The sequence below is a fragment of the Parasteatoda tepidariorum genome, chromosome 9, assembly GCF_043381705.1.
Source record: "Parasteatoda tepidariorum isolate YZ-2023 chromosome 9, CAS_Ptep_4.0, whole genome shotgun sequence".
Lineage (NCBI taxonomy): Eukaryota > Metazoa > Arthropoda > Arachnida > Araneae > Theridiidae > Parasteatoda > Parasteatoda tepidariorum.
This window is the reverse complement of record NC_092212.1, coordinates 54,149,738-54,163,220: the sequence shown is the minus strand read 5'-3', so window position 1 is coordinate 54,163,220 and position 13,483 is coordinate 54,149,738. Positions and strand designations below refer to the sequence as shown.

At 28.3% G+C, this 13,483-nt stretch overlaps 1 protein-coding gene across 1 annotated transcript in view; it reads left to right on the top strand.

Annotated features, from left to right (window-relative positions):
- The window catches only part of LOC107455693 (midasin), a 248,404-nt gene that overhangs the window by 30,662 nt on the left and 204,259 nt on the right, over window positions 1-13,483 (top strand). Inside the window, exons 18-28 of the mRNA XM_043040480.2 lie at window positions 588-724; window positions 812-916; window positions 3,216-3,401; window positions 5,164-5,239; window positions 5,322-5,584; window positions 5,937-6,115; window positions 6,454-6,545; window positions 7,314-7,430; window positions 8,207-8,353; window positions 10,234-10,378; window positions 12,799-13,081. Of these exons, the coding sequence (XP_042896414.1) occupies window positions 588-724; window positions 812-916; window positions 3,216-3,401; window positions 5,164-5,239; window positions 5,322-5,584; window positions 5,937-6,115; window positions 6,454-6,545; window positions 7,314-7,430; window positions 8,207-8,353; window positions 10,234-10,378; window positions 12,799-13,081 (1,730 nt within the window). The remainder of the gene's footprint in view (window positions 1-587; window positions 725-811; window positions 917-3,215; window positions 3,402-5,163; window positions 5,240-5,321; window positions 5,585-5,936; window positions 6,116-6,453; window positions 6,546-7,313; window positions 7,431-8,206; window positions 8,354-10,233; window positions 10,379-12,798; window positions 13,082-13,483) is intronic.

Below are 13,483 nucleotides of genomic sequence, written 5' to 3'. Positions count from 1 at the left end.
TGTATTTTTTTTTTACAAAGCTGAATAAAGTAATTATTAATTTAAAGAATAAAATGATAAACTCCATGTTGACTAGATTTAAAATTATACTTAAAATGTGTATGCATGTACGCAAATTGATATAAATGTGTATGTATACATAAATGTATGATTGCAATTAAAATCAAGATTAAGAGTTCTTTTCCAAAAATAGGTTATCTATTTGTCCTGATTCTGTAAAAACTTTGAAAATGTTTTTGCAATTTGTTAATTTTTATATATGAGGAACATGTATGATATTAACATGATAAGCTTTCATGTTAAAATAATTTTATTACTGCAATTTTTTTAAAAGTGCTTTAAAGGTTCCTATTCTTTGTTTAAAAAATTGGCCATGCAAAGTCAACTTTTGGTGATAATGTTGGTTCTATTGATGCAAAAAATTCTGTTGCTTGGTTTTACTTTTTTTCTTGTAGTTGTTTTGTGTTTACCTTTTACGCTTATTACGCTTGTAGGTTAAGGTCTACATTTGGTTTTAAAATGCTTTTAATATATTTTAAAATGCATATCAAATTAAATGTTTTTTTTTTCTTAAATAATTTTTTTAGGGAGCTTTAGTTAAAGCCATGAAAAATGGAGAGTGGCTTTTACTTGATGAAATTAATTTAGCAGAAGCAGAAACTCTTGAATGTCTTTCTGGAGTATTGGAAAAAGATGACAATACTTTGCTGTTATTAGATAAAGGGTAATGTAATATTTTTTAAAATTTGGTCTCAGAATGTTTACAGTAGCTTTTCTTAAATTTTGCTTTAACGTTCCAATTTTTTTAAAGTGACACTGAACCTATATATCGACATCCTGATTTTCGTCTATTTGCTTGTATGAATCCTGCCACTGATATTGGCAAGAAAGAATTACCTGCTGGTATTCGTAGTAGGTAAGTCTCTTTTAGTCAGTTTCTTAAGTGATATAAAATTATATACATGTATTGGTTAAAGTCTCACAGGAATCTTCCCTACATTTATTTTTCCAATGGTTAAACAGTTATTTTAAAAATTAGTTCTTAGATAAGTGTTTCTATTTTTGCTTGAAATAATTTGGCATGTTGCATAAAGATTATGATTATTTTCAATATTTCTAAGTGAATTAGTTTAATGATGCTGTTTGGCTTGTGTATTCATAGTTGTAGAATCATTCATGGATTGAAAATGTGTCTATCTTTATATTTTGACTATGGTGAAATACTAAAGTCTTGTTCAAATGTTGTTCCCCCCTTTTTNTCCCCCCCCCCCCTCTTTTTTTAAAAATGATACCGAAGATAGAAGTCATTAGTTGATTTACCATTTCTTCTCATATCTTATAAATCTTTAAATGNACAGTTATTTAAAAATTTGTTTTTATATAAGTGTTTATATTTTTGCTTGGAAAAATTTTGCATGTTGCATAAAGAATAAGATTATTTTCAATATTTCTAAGTGAATTAGTTTAATGAGGCTGTTTGGCTTGTGTATTCATAGTTTGTAGAATCATTCATAGATTGAAAAGGTGTCTATCTTTATATTTTGACTATGGTGAAATACTAAAGTCTTGTTCAAATGTTGTTCCCCCCTTTTTTTAAATGATACCAAAGATAGAAGCCATTCGATGATTTACCATTTCTTCTCATATCCTATAAATCTTTAAATGCCAAAGGCTAAAATCTATTATAAATAACCTTGTAATCTTATTTTTTTTAAAAAAAGTTTCATGCAGCAAAAAGTTTTGTATCCCGAATCGGTAGGATAATAGATTTTTCCTTATAAGTCCAGATAATAGATTTTTCCTTATGATAGGCACTCAAAATAAACAAAGGTTATAACAAGTCTCATAAAATGAAAGGAAAGCAAACAGTGTTTCTGGGTTAGTAAAATGTTTTTACGATGATATCTAATCAACCAAAAAAAAGAACTTTGAATGGAGAATTGAATGTTTTCTCAAAATATTGAAAGCGAAAAATTGAAGAAAAAACTATCAACTAGTTATATGTAAATGGAAACATTAATAACTCTCTCCACCATTTTGAAGTAGAATGATTAAGACAAGATGTGAAAATTTCAGTTATCCTTGAAATTAAGTCGATAGAGATGGGGGACAAAAAATTCCTTTTTATCGCTGTTTTAAGAAATGCTTCTTTTCCTAACCACTTGCTATACTTGTTTGGACATCACTTGAGGAGAGGGGATGTAGTTGGCCTTTTTTAAATTGTTCTCCCTCTTTTCCTGTGTTCCAGAAGAGGAGCATACCCTGGATATTCTTGGCAGTTCTCTCCCTTTCCTGGTGATTTATGGGTTTAATACATAAATCACCAGAAGTTAGAAGTAGAGAATATGTGTCAAATGATACTTGGTTCCCTCAAAACCGCAAATACACAAAAAATGAAGTTTTTTTTTCTTAAAAAGAAAAGAGGAAGATAAAGATATGTTTATTTTGATGCTAAAATATATCCATGGAAGAGATATCCGAAGTATGGGTTTTTATACTTTATAAAAACATACAATAGCCTGACCAAATAGTTCAGCAATCAAACCAGTTCATAATACTGAGCATATCTGACTCTACTTAAAAAGATTTTGTGGTGTAATGTTTAATGATATTACTGTAATGCTTTATGGTATTTTTTATAATGTTTTACGATATTGCATATAGCTGAAAAAAAGTATTATTTAAGTATTGTTGGCTAAGCTTAAGAATTTGTTTTCGCTTGGGTTTATTGATACCTTACAATACCTGGTATTGCAAATATGAAAAGACAGACTTGAAAGAATTTTTGAAAGTAAATAGAATACTCATTTTTTTGTATTTCTGATTACCTGAGAAGTAAATAAAATATGCTGATATTAATAATGACTTAAGTAGTTAAGTAATAAGTTTTTTTTTGTTTAAATATTTGAGTTGTGTTTTAGCTTAAATATCGAAAAATGGTGAGTTTCATTTTTATGAATGCTTTTTAGTATTGTCTTTCAGTTAGCATACTTTGACAATAAGTGGATTAAAAGTTGACAATTTTATTTATTATTTGTTAAGATGTTAACAGATATAAAGTATTTAAACTCTATCAAATATCACAAATTCAATCTAGAAAATGTTATCATTTGGTATAAGAATGGTACTGGAAATTATCATTATTTTCAATCAACATCATTTTCATTATTAGATTTCATTATTATCAGTCTGTAATGAAACTATTCTAATTATAGATTTACTGAATACTTTGTTGATGAATTATCGGAAAAGAATGATCTCACAATATTAGTTGAAGAGTATTTAAAAGGTTTGTCTTTGAAAGTGGATACTATTGAAAATATAGTTAAATTTTATTTGGATATTAAGAAAATGGCTACCGAGAAATTAAATGATGGAACTGGACATCATCCACATTACAGGTAATAATATTTGTTAGTTAGGGAATAGTAAATAGATTTCTTTTTAATTGTACTGGTAGTATTTATTTTAATTAATGTATTTAAATTAATAGCAATTATATAGCATTTTTTTAAAAAGTGTGCTTTAATTTTAACACAATCACACTCTTTTAATTAACATTTCGTTTAGATACTAGTGAATGAAATATTGCTACATAGTTTTAGATATCAGTGAATGAAATATTGCTACATAGTAGGGTTCTGTCCTGACCAAATTTATTACCATTTAATGGAACCTTCACAAATTCAACTTTAAGAAAAAGGGTAGTTTCACAAAATACTGTTTCTTAAAATTTTATTTTTCAATCTCGTACAGAAGGATAAGTCCATGTTTTTACCATATTTTTGTGTTGTTTGTTTAATATAATTTTCACAAATTTTGTTTAAATTTTCACAAAATAGGTACCTCTCAGAAAAACATAGACTGACCCCTGATAGTTTTAAATATCAGTGAATGAAAAATTGCTCAATAGTTTTAGATGTCAGTGAATGAAATATTGCTACATAGTTTTAGGTATCAGTGAATTTAATATTGCTACATAATAAAGGCGTTGATGCCAAATGAAAGAAATACAAAAATTCTGTGTTTGGTAATTGAAGAAAGTGCTTTATTACAGTGCCATAATGGTGCTTTGTTTGTTTATTTGGCGTCATTTGTGCTTTTGATGCAACAGATTTATAGATTTTAAAAATAGTGAAGGCAATAAAAATCTGACATATGAGATTCTCCAATTGTATTTATAGATAATTCAGCAATAACCCGTTGACAAAATAACTTTCCTCAAGTCAGAGGAACAAATAATGAGAGGCAGACCACATACTAGGTAATTACTTGGTGTGGTAAGGTGGCTGAATAGTGTGGGAGTTTATGGAAAATAATGGTGTTGGATAGACAGAGGATGAAACAAATTACTTGAGTATACCATGGTTGGTAATAGGCTGTAATGCTGGTAGAAGATTCATACTTTTCCCTCATTGTTATGTTAATATAAGGTGAAATGAGCACAAATATACATGTCTTGTCTTATTCTTAAACAGTACAACATCATTATTTTGTTTGATTTAATCTTGCATTTATTTTATTGCTAAGATAAATAAGTTGCAACCTATACTAAATTGTGCAAATTTGTTCAAGTTCTGTTACGATAAAGGATTAAGCAAGATATTCTTTTTTTTTTTTCTTCCTACTTACTACTGTATTAAATATAAGTTGTAAAAGACAAAAACCAATGTAAAAAATCACAAATATACTAAAATAGATAAATTAGTATGCTAGTTTAGATGCTGTTCTGGAGCATTATCTTCAATACATACGTACAATATAGAAAAATGGTGAAAAAATCGTATGGAAAAGTATCTCATTGCAATTTTTCCATATTTTCTTGCATACTTAAAATGATGCTTCAATACAACATTGAAAGTTCTATGCTATTTTAAATCGAATAATATATGTGACTTTTAATATCAGTATAAAGTTTAATAATGCCTGCAGACTTTTGATAATTCTGATAACTAAAGATAAATCAAATGTTTTTTAGCTTGAAACAGAAAGTTAAGTTGGAATATTTTAATCAACAAGTCTTAAAAAAATCACATCGCTCTCTGTTTGTAATATACATATAAAGCAAAGTTCTGTAATAACATATAATAAACTTGAGATATTTCATTACTGTATGGTTTCCTTCTGGCTTTGTTTTTAGTAAATAATTTTTTTTCCCTGCAGTCTTCGAACTCTTTGCAGAGCATTAAGTTATGCAGCTAGCAATCCTTGCCACAATGTTCCTCGTTCTCTTTATGAGGTACGTCAAAGTTTGAAATTTTTTCTTAGTAAACATGACTATATTTTGTTATATATCCAATTTACATTTTTATTTTTCTTAGGCTTTTTGCTTGAGTTTTTTATCACAATTGGATAACCCTTCACATAAGATAGTGACTGACATCATTAAAGAGAAGATTCTTGGTCAAAAACAACTATCGATTTTGCACCAAAGTATACCAGAGCCTAAAGGAGGAAATCATGTCAATGTGTCTGGGTATTGGATAAGGGCAGGGAAACAAGAAATTGAAAAGCCCGAGGATTATATTTTTACAGACACTGTGAAGAGAAATTTACACGACTTAGCCCGAATTGTTTCTGCCGGGTAAGATGAACAATAATGTTTACATTCTTATTAATTTATTATATGTTCTCCTAAATCAACTAAATATTTTTTTGAGAATTAAGCTTCCATGTTGGAATATGTTGTTGCTGAGATAGTCTGCATTTGTATTAGTAGTAATTAATTTTTGTAACGTTGTTATCGAAATTATGCTATTGAAATTAATAAAAAAATTTTGTGACTATTCATTAAGTCATGCTTTTTTTTTAAATTTTTTTTTTTTACGAAACTTTATTGGTCTTAAAAATGTTTTAGCGCAAAATGTAGTAAGAAGTAAGTTACAAAAATTGATTTTAATTAATTTTGTCTCTTGTTCCTTCAAATATCTATGTAGGACGTATCCAGTTTTATTGCAAGGAGAAACATCATCTGGAAAAACAAGTTTAATACAATATCTAGCAAAAATTACTGGTAATCACTGTGTCCGAGTAAACAATCATGAACACACGGATATTCAAGAATATGTTGGAACCTATGCTGCTGATGTAACTGGGAAACTTGTTTTTAAAGAAGGTTCGTTTTTATATTGTTCATTTGAATTTTTTTTCTTCAGAAAAGTTCAAAATTTTTATAATAAAAATAGTTCAATATTTAATATAGTTCAAAAAATAAAATAGTTCAATATTTTTATATTATATTTTTAAAAAAGATAATTTTTAAAAGAATTCAACTTCATTTTTGCTGAAAATTTTCTTGTTTGTAATATTTTAAATTTTCAATAGATCTTAACCTTCTTATGTGTTTTCTTTGTGAGATAAGTACTTATGGTTTTAGTATTTTCCTATCCAACTGTTTTAATTAATTTTTCATACATATTCAAGTCCTTTTTTCAAGTTCCTTTTTATTTCCAGGTATATTGGTTGAAGCAATGAGAAAAGGTAGTTGGATTATTTTAGATGAACTTAATCTCGCACCAACTGAAGTTATGGAAGCTCTTAATAGAGTAAGTGTTGCTGAATTGGTGTAAATATTTTGAACCAAATAGTTATGATATGTTATTATTGAAAGTAATGATGTAATATTTTTTCCTTCTTTCTTAAAAAGATCAAAGTCAAATTTTTAATTCAAGTTAGAATAATAAGATGGAAATAAAACAAATATAATATTAAGATAAAAATATAAAATTAAAATAATATTTAATTATTAATTATAAAATAAATATAATGGAAAATTATGTTAATAACATTAAAAAAAACATAATTAAAAATTATTTTAATTATAACATTAAATATGAAAAGCATAATTTAAAATTTTTCACTTTTTAGATTTTCTTATTGAAATGTCTCACTTTTTATCATGGGTTTTGAATTTTTGTGTAAACATAGGTAAAATGGGTATAACCAAATTCCAGTTTTTTTTATACCTACGCTCTTCACTCTTATGTTTTTTTTATTTAACGTAAATTATACATGTGTGAAACGTTCTTCAAATAAATTGTTCTTAATCAATGTTCTGTTAATTTTTTTATGTTTTATTTTACATTAATATATGAAAGTTGATTAATCTTTCTTTCAATGACTTTTTAACTTTGTTGTGAATGGTTTATAGCTGTTTCATATGTTTGTTTACATACCTTTAAATTTTATATTGATATTCTACTGACTGTATTTGTTGTAAAGTGTGCTTGGCTCTTCCTGGTGGAGAGAAACTTGAAATGAAGATAATACCCATTTATTTATTTAAAGCGTACTATTTAATTATATATTTTCAGGTGTTGGATGATAACCGTGAACTGTTCATAGCTGAAACGCAAACTCTGGTCAAAGCACATCGAGGTTTTATGATTTTTGCTACTCAAAATCCAGCAGGCATTTATGGTGGGAGAAAAGTGAGTAAAAAAATTATTTTTTTAGCTTAATTTATATCAGGTATATGAGTTTTTATTCTTACAAAATTGTTTTTCATTTCTTTCTTGGCTGTATCACTTACAACTAGTAAATGAAGTCAGGGGTCTGTTTAGAAGAAATTTGGGTCTGTTAACGGACCTTTCACAAAATATCTTTCCATAAAAGCGGACCGTTCACGAAATAATTTATCTTTTAATCAGACCCATCACAAATTTGTTTATCTTCATTATTGTTTTGTTAATCGAATAAACTGAATCGAATTGTGAAGAACTGTAGTTTGAGCCCCAGTGGTGGTTTAAATCCCACCCAGCTTCAGATGTACGCAATTCAGATCTACGAAGGTAGCCTATACGCAATGTTGACCACATTGCCACAATTATACTGTCACAAAATTGTGGTAACTCAACTTCTATGACCTCCTCCGCCTACTGTAGGTTGTTGCGAGAATTATTATTTATTTCATTGTTATAGTTTTCATCCTGTAAATATTTTTTTATTTTTGCAATGCTGAATAGTAAAGTTTTGTTGACTACATATAAAGTTTAGTAATATTAAAATGTGGGTAAAAATTAAATTTACACCAGTTTATGTTTATTTAATATATATTTCAAGCTGATTGATTTGTAAATTTATTAATTTCTTAAATAAAATGTTGTAAATTTATTTGAAAAAAAAAACATTACCTTCTGTTTTTAAAATTTTTTTTTAAGAGGAAAATATTGTGTTAAGTTACGATGTTGTGTTTGTTCTCTTCTAGATACTGTCAAGGGCATTTAGAAATCGTTTCATTGAACTTCATTTCAATGAAATCCCACCTCCTGAGCTGGAAACAATCTTGGAGCAAAAGTGTCAATTGCCACCATCGTATAGTAAACAATTAGTTGCAGTTATGCAAGAATTACAAGTACGTCCAATAATTTTTTATATTTTTAATATTTATTCTGAAATCATTTATGATTAACAAGCTTTGTTGGAGGCCATATTAAGGGATTTTTTTTTGTGAATTTTTAAAATTTAGTTTTTGAATGTAGAGAAATATCTGGCAACTGTTTACAAAAAAAACTGCTTTAATCTGCTGTTCCCATCAAAAATTGCTTTATTTTGCATTTACTTTTGTGAAAAGTTTTTTTCAAAATTTATAAATGTTATCAGCTCTATAAAATTTCTTTTAAAAATTCCATGCTTTAAAAAATAGAAAAATAACTATTTAAAATGCAATAAACCATTGTAAATACCATGATTGTTTAATTTTTTTCATGGAGATTCTTCATTGACCTCTTTTTTCTCTCTAAGAGCACAACTTGGGATGAATAGTAGATAAAAAAATCTTACTGTTAAATCTAAATCCAATATTCAAGTTAGCTGTATGTTCTTAAAATAAATGATTTGAATTTTACAAAATATCATTTCACATATTCTTTTACTAAGGTTTATAATTTTTAGTTTGTTTATGTTGTGATGTTTCATTATATGTCGTAATAATAATAAGTAAACAGTTTCTATTGTGAAACTGTTTCTAGTATTCCTTTTGTGTTAATAAATTTCCTAAAAATTTTCCCGCTTCTTGTTAAGTATTGGTTATATGACCCAGATGGCACTGCTCGTATTTTCTTCTTTTATCAGGTACAGTCAGTGTGTAATAAGTTGAAGGTCATTAAACCAAAGCTATAATATTTGGAAAAATTGAGATAGGTCTAAAATGTAATTTGTGGTGTAACAGAAAGAATTCTCACATTTTCCACCTACTAAGTGGTATTAGTTGTACAAGCAATGATGAACGAACAGCCTTGAGTTTATTCATTCTGTTTCTGAAAGCATCAACTCTGCATTTCAACCTTTGAAAACGGACTTTGAGTTTTTCTTATTTTATTGTGAATTTTTTCAACCACCTACGTTGCCTGCTGTCAAAATCCCCCTGCTATTGCTTTTGGATGTCTCCATTATGAATTATTTTCTGAAACAGAATGAGTGGAGGACTGTTGCTCAGTTATACATTTAAATTTTATTTCATAACCAGCGATGAACACCCGAATCAATTTTAAGTTTACAACTACCAATGCTCAGTTCCATAGCTTTGTAATTTTGAAATTAATCTAATAACAAAGAAAATTCCTGGATCAAGTGTTAAAAGATATTTGCCTTTGTGGAGAGTTTTTTTGCATTGTATGGAGAAGAAAACCACGAAAACCTTTTATGGTTAGCCTTAGCAAAAGGGACTTTAACGCTTGATGAGTGTGCCCTCAGAGGATATTTAATGTCAGTACTGGTTCGTGCAAGCCCGTTGCAGAACTTGTATCGACCGGATTTCGCTGGGATTCAAACTTAGGTCATCTCCTAGGCAGGCAAGTGCTCTAACCATTAAACCGCCATAGATCTCAGCTATCCATTCATCACTGCTAGCATGACAACTACTGCCACCTACTGAGTGGAAAGAGTATGAAGCTTGTTTATTACACCATCAACAGCATTTCAGGCCTGTCACCATTTTCCTAAAAACAATGGTTTTAGTTTAATGGTCTCTGACATGTTATTTATTGACATACTTAATATATTATATGTTTCCTTTTCCTTTCTTTCCAAACATAGTTTACATGCATCTTTTATTAAGTACCTAATGGATTTGTTGGGCACAATATAATTGTTACCAAATGTCTACTATTTAACTTTTGTTTCATTATGTAGATTTGCTATGTCACAGAAGTTGGCGAATGCATTCTGTGATAATGAAAGAAATCTTATTATTAGGTTTAAGGTGTTTTGCATTGTCTGATTTATATCTTATAGTTGAGAAGAAGAGAAAGTGGCGTGTTTGCTGGCAAACAGGGATTTATCACTTTGAGAGACCTTTTCCGTTGGGGTGAACGCTATGTGCACGCTCCTGATCCTCCAACAAAATATTATGACTGGAACCAACACTTATCTGATGAAGGTAATTACAATATAAGTTTTTATTTTTATAAGTATTCTAATCTAATGTTAAATATTTTAAATGTACAGAGAGGGAATTTAAGAATATGATCCTGAATATCTTTTGCTCTAATGGTAAGATTTTCATTAAATGCCAATTTTATAACTCATAGGGATGACCACAAATATGCTAATATATAGTGCTAACTAATAATTGAGTTACATAATCAATTGCAGAAACTTACCTTCTTTAAATAAACACACCTACAGGTACAGATTTCACAGATTTGGATTTTTGGCCATCAAAATAAGGGTGGGGGTTAGTGACAATCTGTAAAGATGCACAATCTGTGTAGCTCTATCTCTATGTAAAGTTTATTTCGAAAATCAGAAAGTTTGTGCATCTTAATGATAATTTCAATTTTTACATGTTTTTCCATATTTTGAGAACAGAAGCAAAGCAAATTTTTGCGCAAATTTTAGTAATTTTTTATTTCATTAAATGGGAGTAAAAAACAATATGAAAGGTAGGGTATTTAATTTTTTGAACCATCTTAAACTGTCTAATTTGGAATGACAACAAGCCACAAAATATTGCCGAAATTTGTTGAAAAGTTTCTGAGTTTTAAAATTTAAAGAAAAGGAAAAGAATTTAGCATTAATAAATTTCATTTCTTAAAAACTATTTTACTGATTTTGCTCAAATTTTGTATTATATTATTTCAAATTGCACAGTTGTAAATGAAATAAAAATTTTTAGCTCTCAATTTTAAACTTTTAAAATAGGAAATTTTGACTCTTCAAAACAGAATAAATATCATTCCAAAGCAACAATGGAGTCACTGTAGAATTTGCAAATGGAAAAAACTATTGGAAAACAACATGGGTTTACGATGGAATCACCATGTACATCAAAAGCTTATTACTTCCTTACAAAATTCATGTGTCATACATCATATTTAATATCTGAATTAAAAAAAAGCACTTGGAAATAGATTAAAAAGAATGCTTGAAAAAAATATGGATTTAAAATTGAATCAGCATGTCAAAGAGAAGAAGTGAGAGAGAATTAAAATAGAAAATTTCCTTGTCAATCATGTTGAATTGAGTGTGTTAAAATGTAACAGCTCTAAACCAAATTTTGGGTGTTGTAATGACATCGTATTAAAAATATGAGAATTTGAAAAACCATATTGATTTACGAGAGAATCAGTGCAAATAAACTTTTTTCTTTTTACATATCAGACCTTATGTCAGGACACATCAAATGACAAGCTTTCTGGAAAATTTTTATCGAAAGAATAAGTGCAGCAGCATGCTTAGAATAAATCCTGCATTGCAAAGTATTTTCCCAATTTTCTCTAGATATTTTCTGCAAATTTTATTTGAGGCAGATACGTTTAATTATTCTGTTTTGGGAAATTAATGTTTTAACATTAGATTCTCGATTTTATTAGCTTCATTGAATGTTTTTTTTTTGCCTGCGACTGTGTATAAATTATTTATAAGTTTACTAAAAATGGCAACCATAGCAACTATTTTTGAATGCTAACTTCAGTGGAGGCCCTCTGATACCCTGTGGCAGAATTTTTTCTAGCTATCTGCGACAAAACTCTCTAATACTAATATCATTCTGCAAGATACTTTTAATAATAACAAACATATATGATACTAATTTAAAATGACAAAGAAGCTGTGTTTACAAAAAAAACTATGTAATGTTTTTTTTAATTGAACATGTAAATTTTTTTTATTCTAATGTTATGGGTGATATTTTTGCATTTTGTTTGGACGGACCGCACAAATTATTTCCTTCTTTGCATTTTGTAAATAATCATCACAATAAAAAAAATAATTAAAAATCTTGAAATTCGTAATTGCGGAAAAAGAGATCAATGAAGAAATCACGTGAATTGGATTCTTCTGATGCGTGTTTCGTTTTGAGATTAGGTTGTTGTAATAAATAATATCGTATAAAAAATATTAGATGCAAAAATTATGGAGAAATCTATAGCAATAACTGCCAAAGATTCGATAGAATTATTGCCTTTAAAAGTAAATACTCAAATGCACGATTCGAATTTTTCTTATTGTTTGAAATATATCGGAATTTTTAAAAAAACATGTGAAAATCAATATCAATGACTGCCAGAAATACAGATTTAAATATTACCTGTAAATTTCTGTTGAAAAGAAAAGTAAAATTTTTTGCTTTTTAATAGAAAAATCTTTCTACAAGAACTTTGTAACTTTCTGCGACAATGTCGATGTGATTCTGCCACGGGGCTCTAATAGTTAGAAATTTTTTTTGTTGAAAACGTGAAAAAAAAGGTTTGAAATTTTAAAAAATTCTTCATGCGCTGTCTGATGTTGGTAGCTTTATTAGAATATTTGAAAACATGATTGAAAAGTAAAATATTAATGTAATTTTTGGGATTTTAGGTTATCTGCTTTTGGCTGGTCGAGTTCGTTTCAGAGAAGAAGTGGATGTCATCAAGACAGTAATAGAAAAACATTTTAAGCGAGAAATTGTTCCAGATAATCTTTTCAATTTAACAGAAGACACCTCCTTTGTTACAAAAAGTCTCTTGGAGAGATTTCTGTCTGAAAAACTGCCTCCACCATTCGATCACATTGTTTGGACTTATGGCATGCGTAGACTTGGAGTATTGGTGGGAAAGGCAATGCAGTTTGAAGAACCAGTTCTACTTGTTGGCAATACTGGGTAAATGTTTTATGCAAATAGATGATTGATGTTCTTTTTTTTGTTAATTATCTGCAGCTAAGAGACTTGTTCTGATGTATTTTTAATTAGCAGTATGGATGGTTAACTGAGTGTAAAAAATAGCAAGCCTTTTACAATTGAAGAAATTTCTAAAAAAATTCCTGCATAAATCAAATAAATCTTTAGCGTGTTGTCACCTGTTTTACCTATTTACTGAAGAATTGTTTCGTTATGAGATTTTTTTTTTACTATACATCATTCTAAATTTTGAGAAAGTCAGAAAAGCAATAGGCTGTGAAGGTATAAACTTGCAAAAAATTAATACAGCCATTGAAAATTGGTATGATGTAAGTTATGGTGTTAAAAATAAATAATTATCTAAAATTCACACTATTTTTCTGC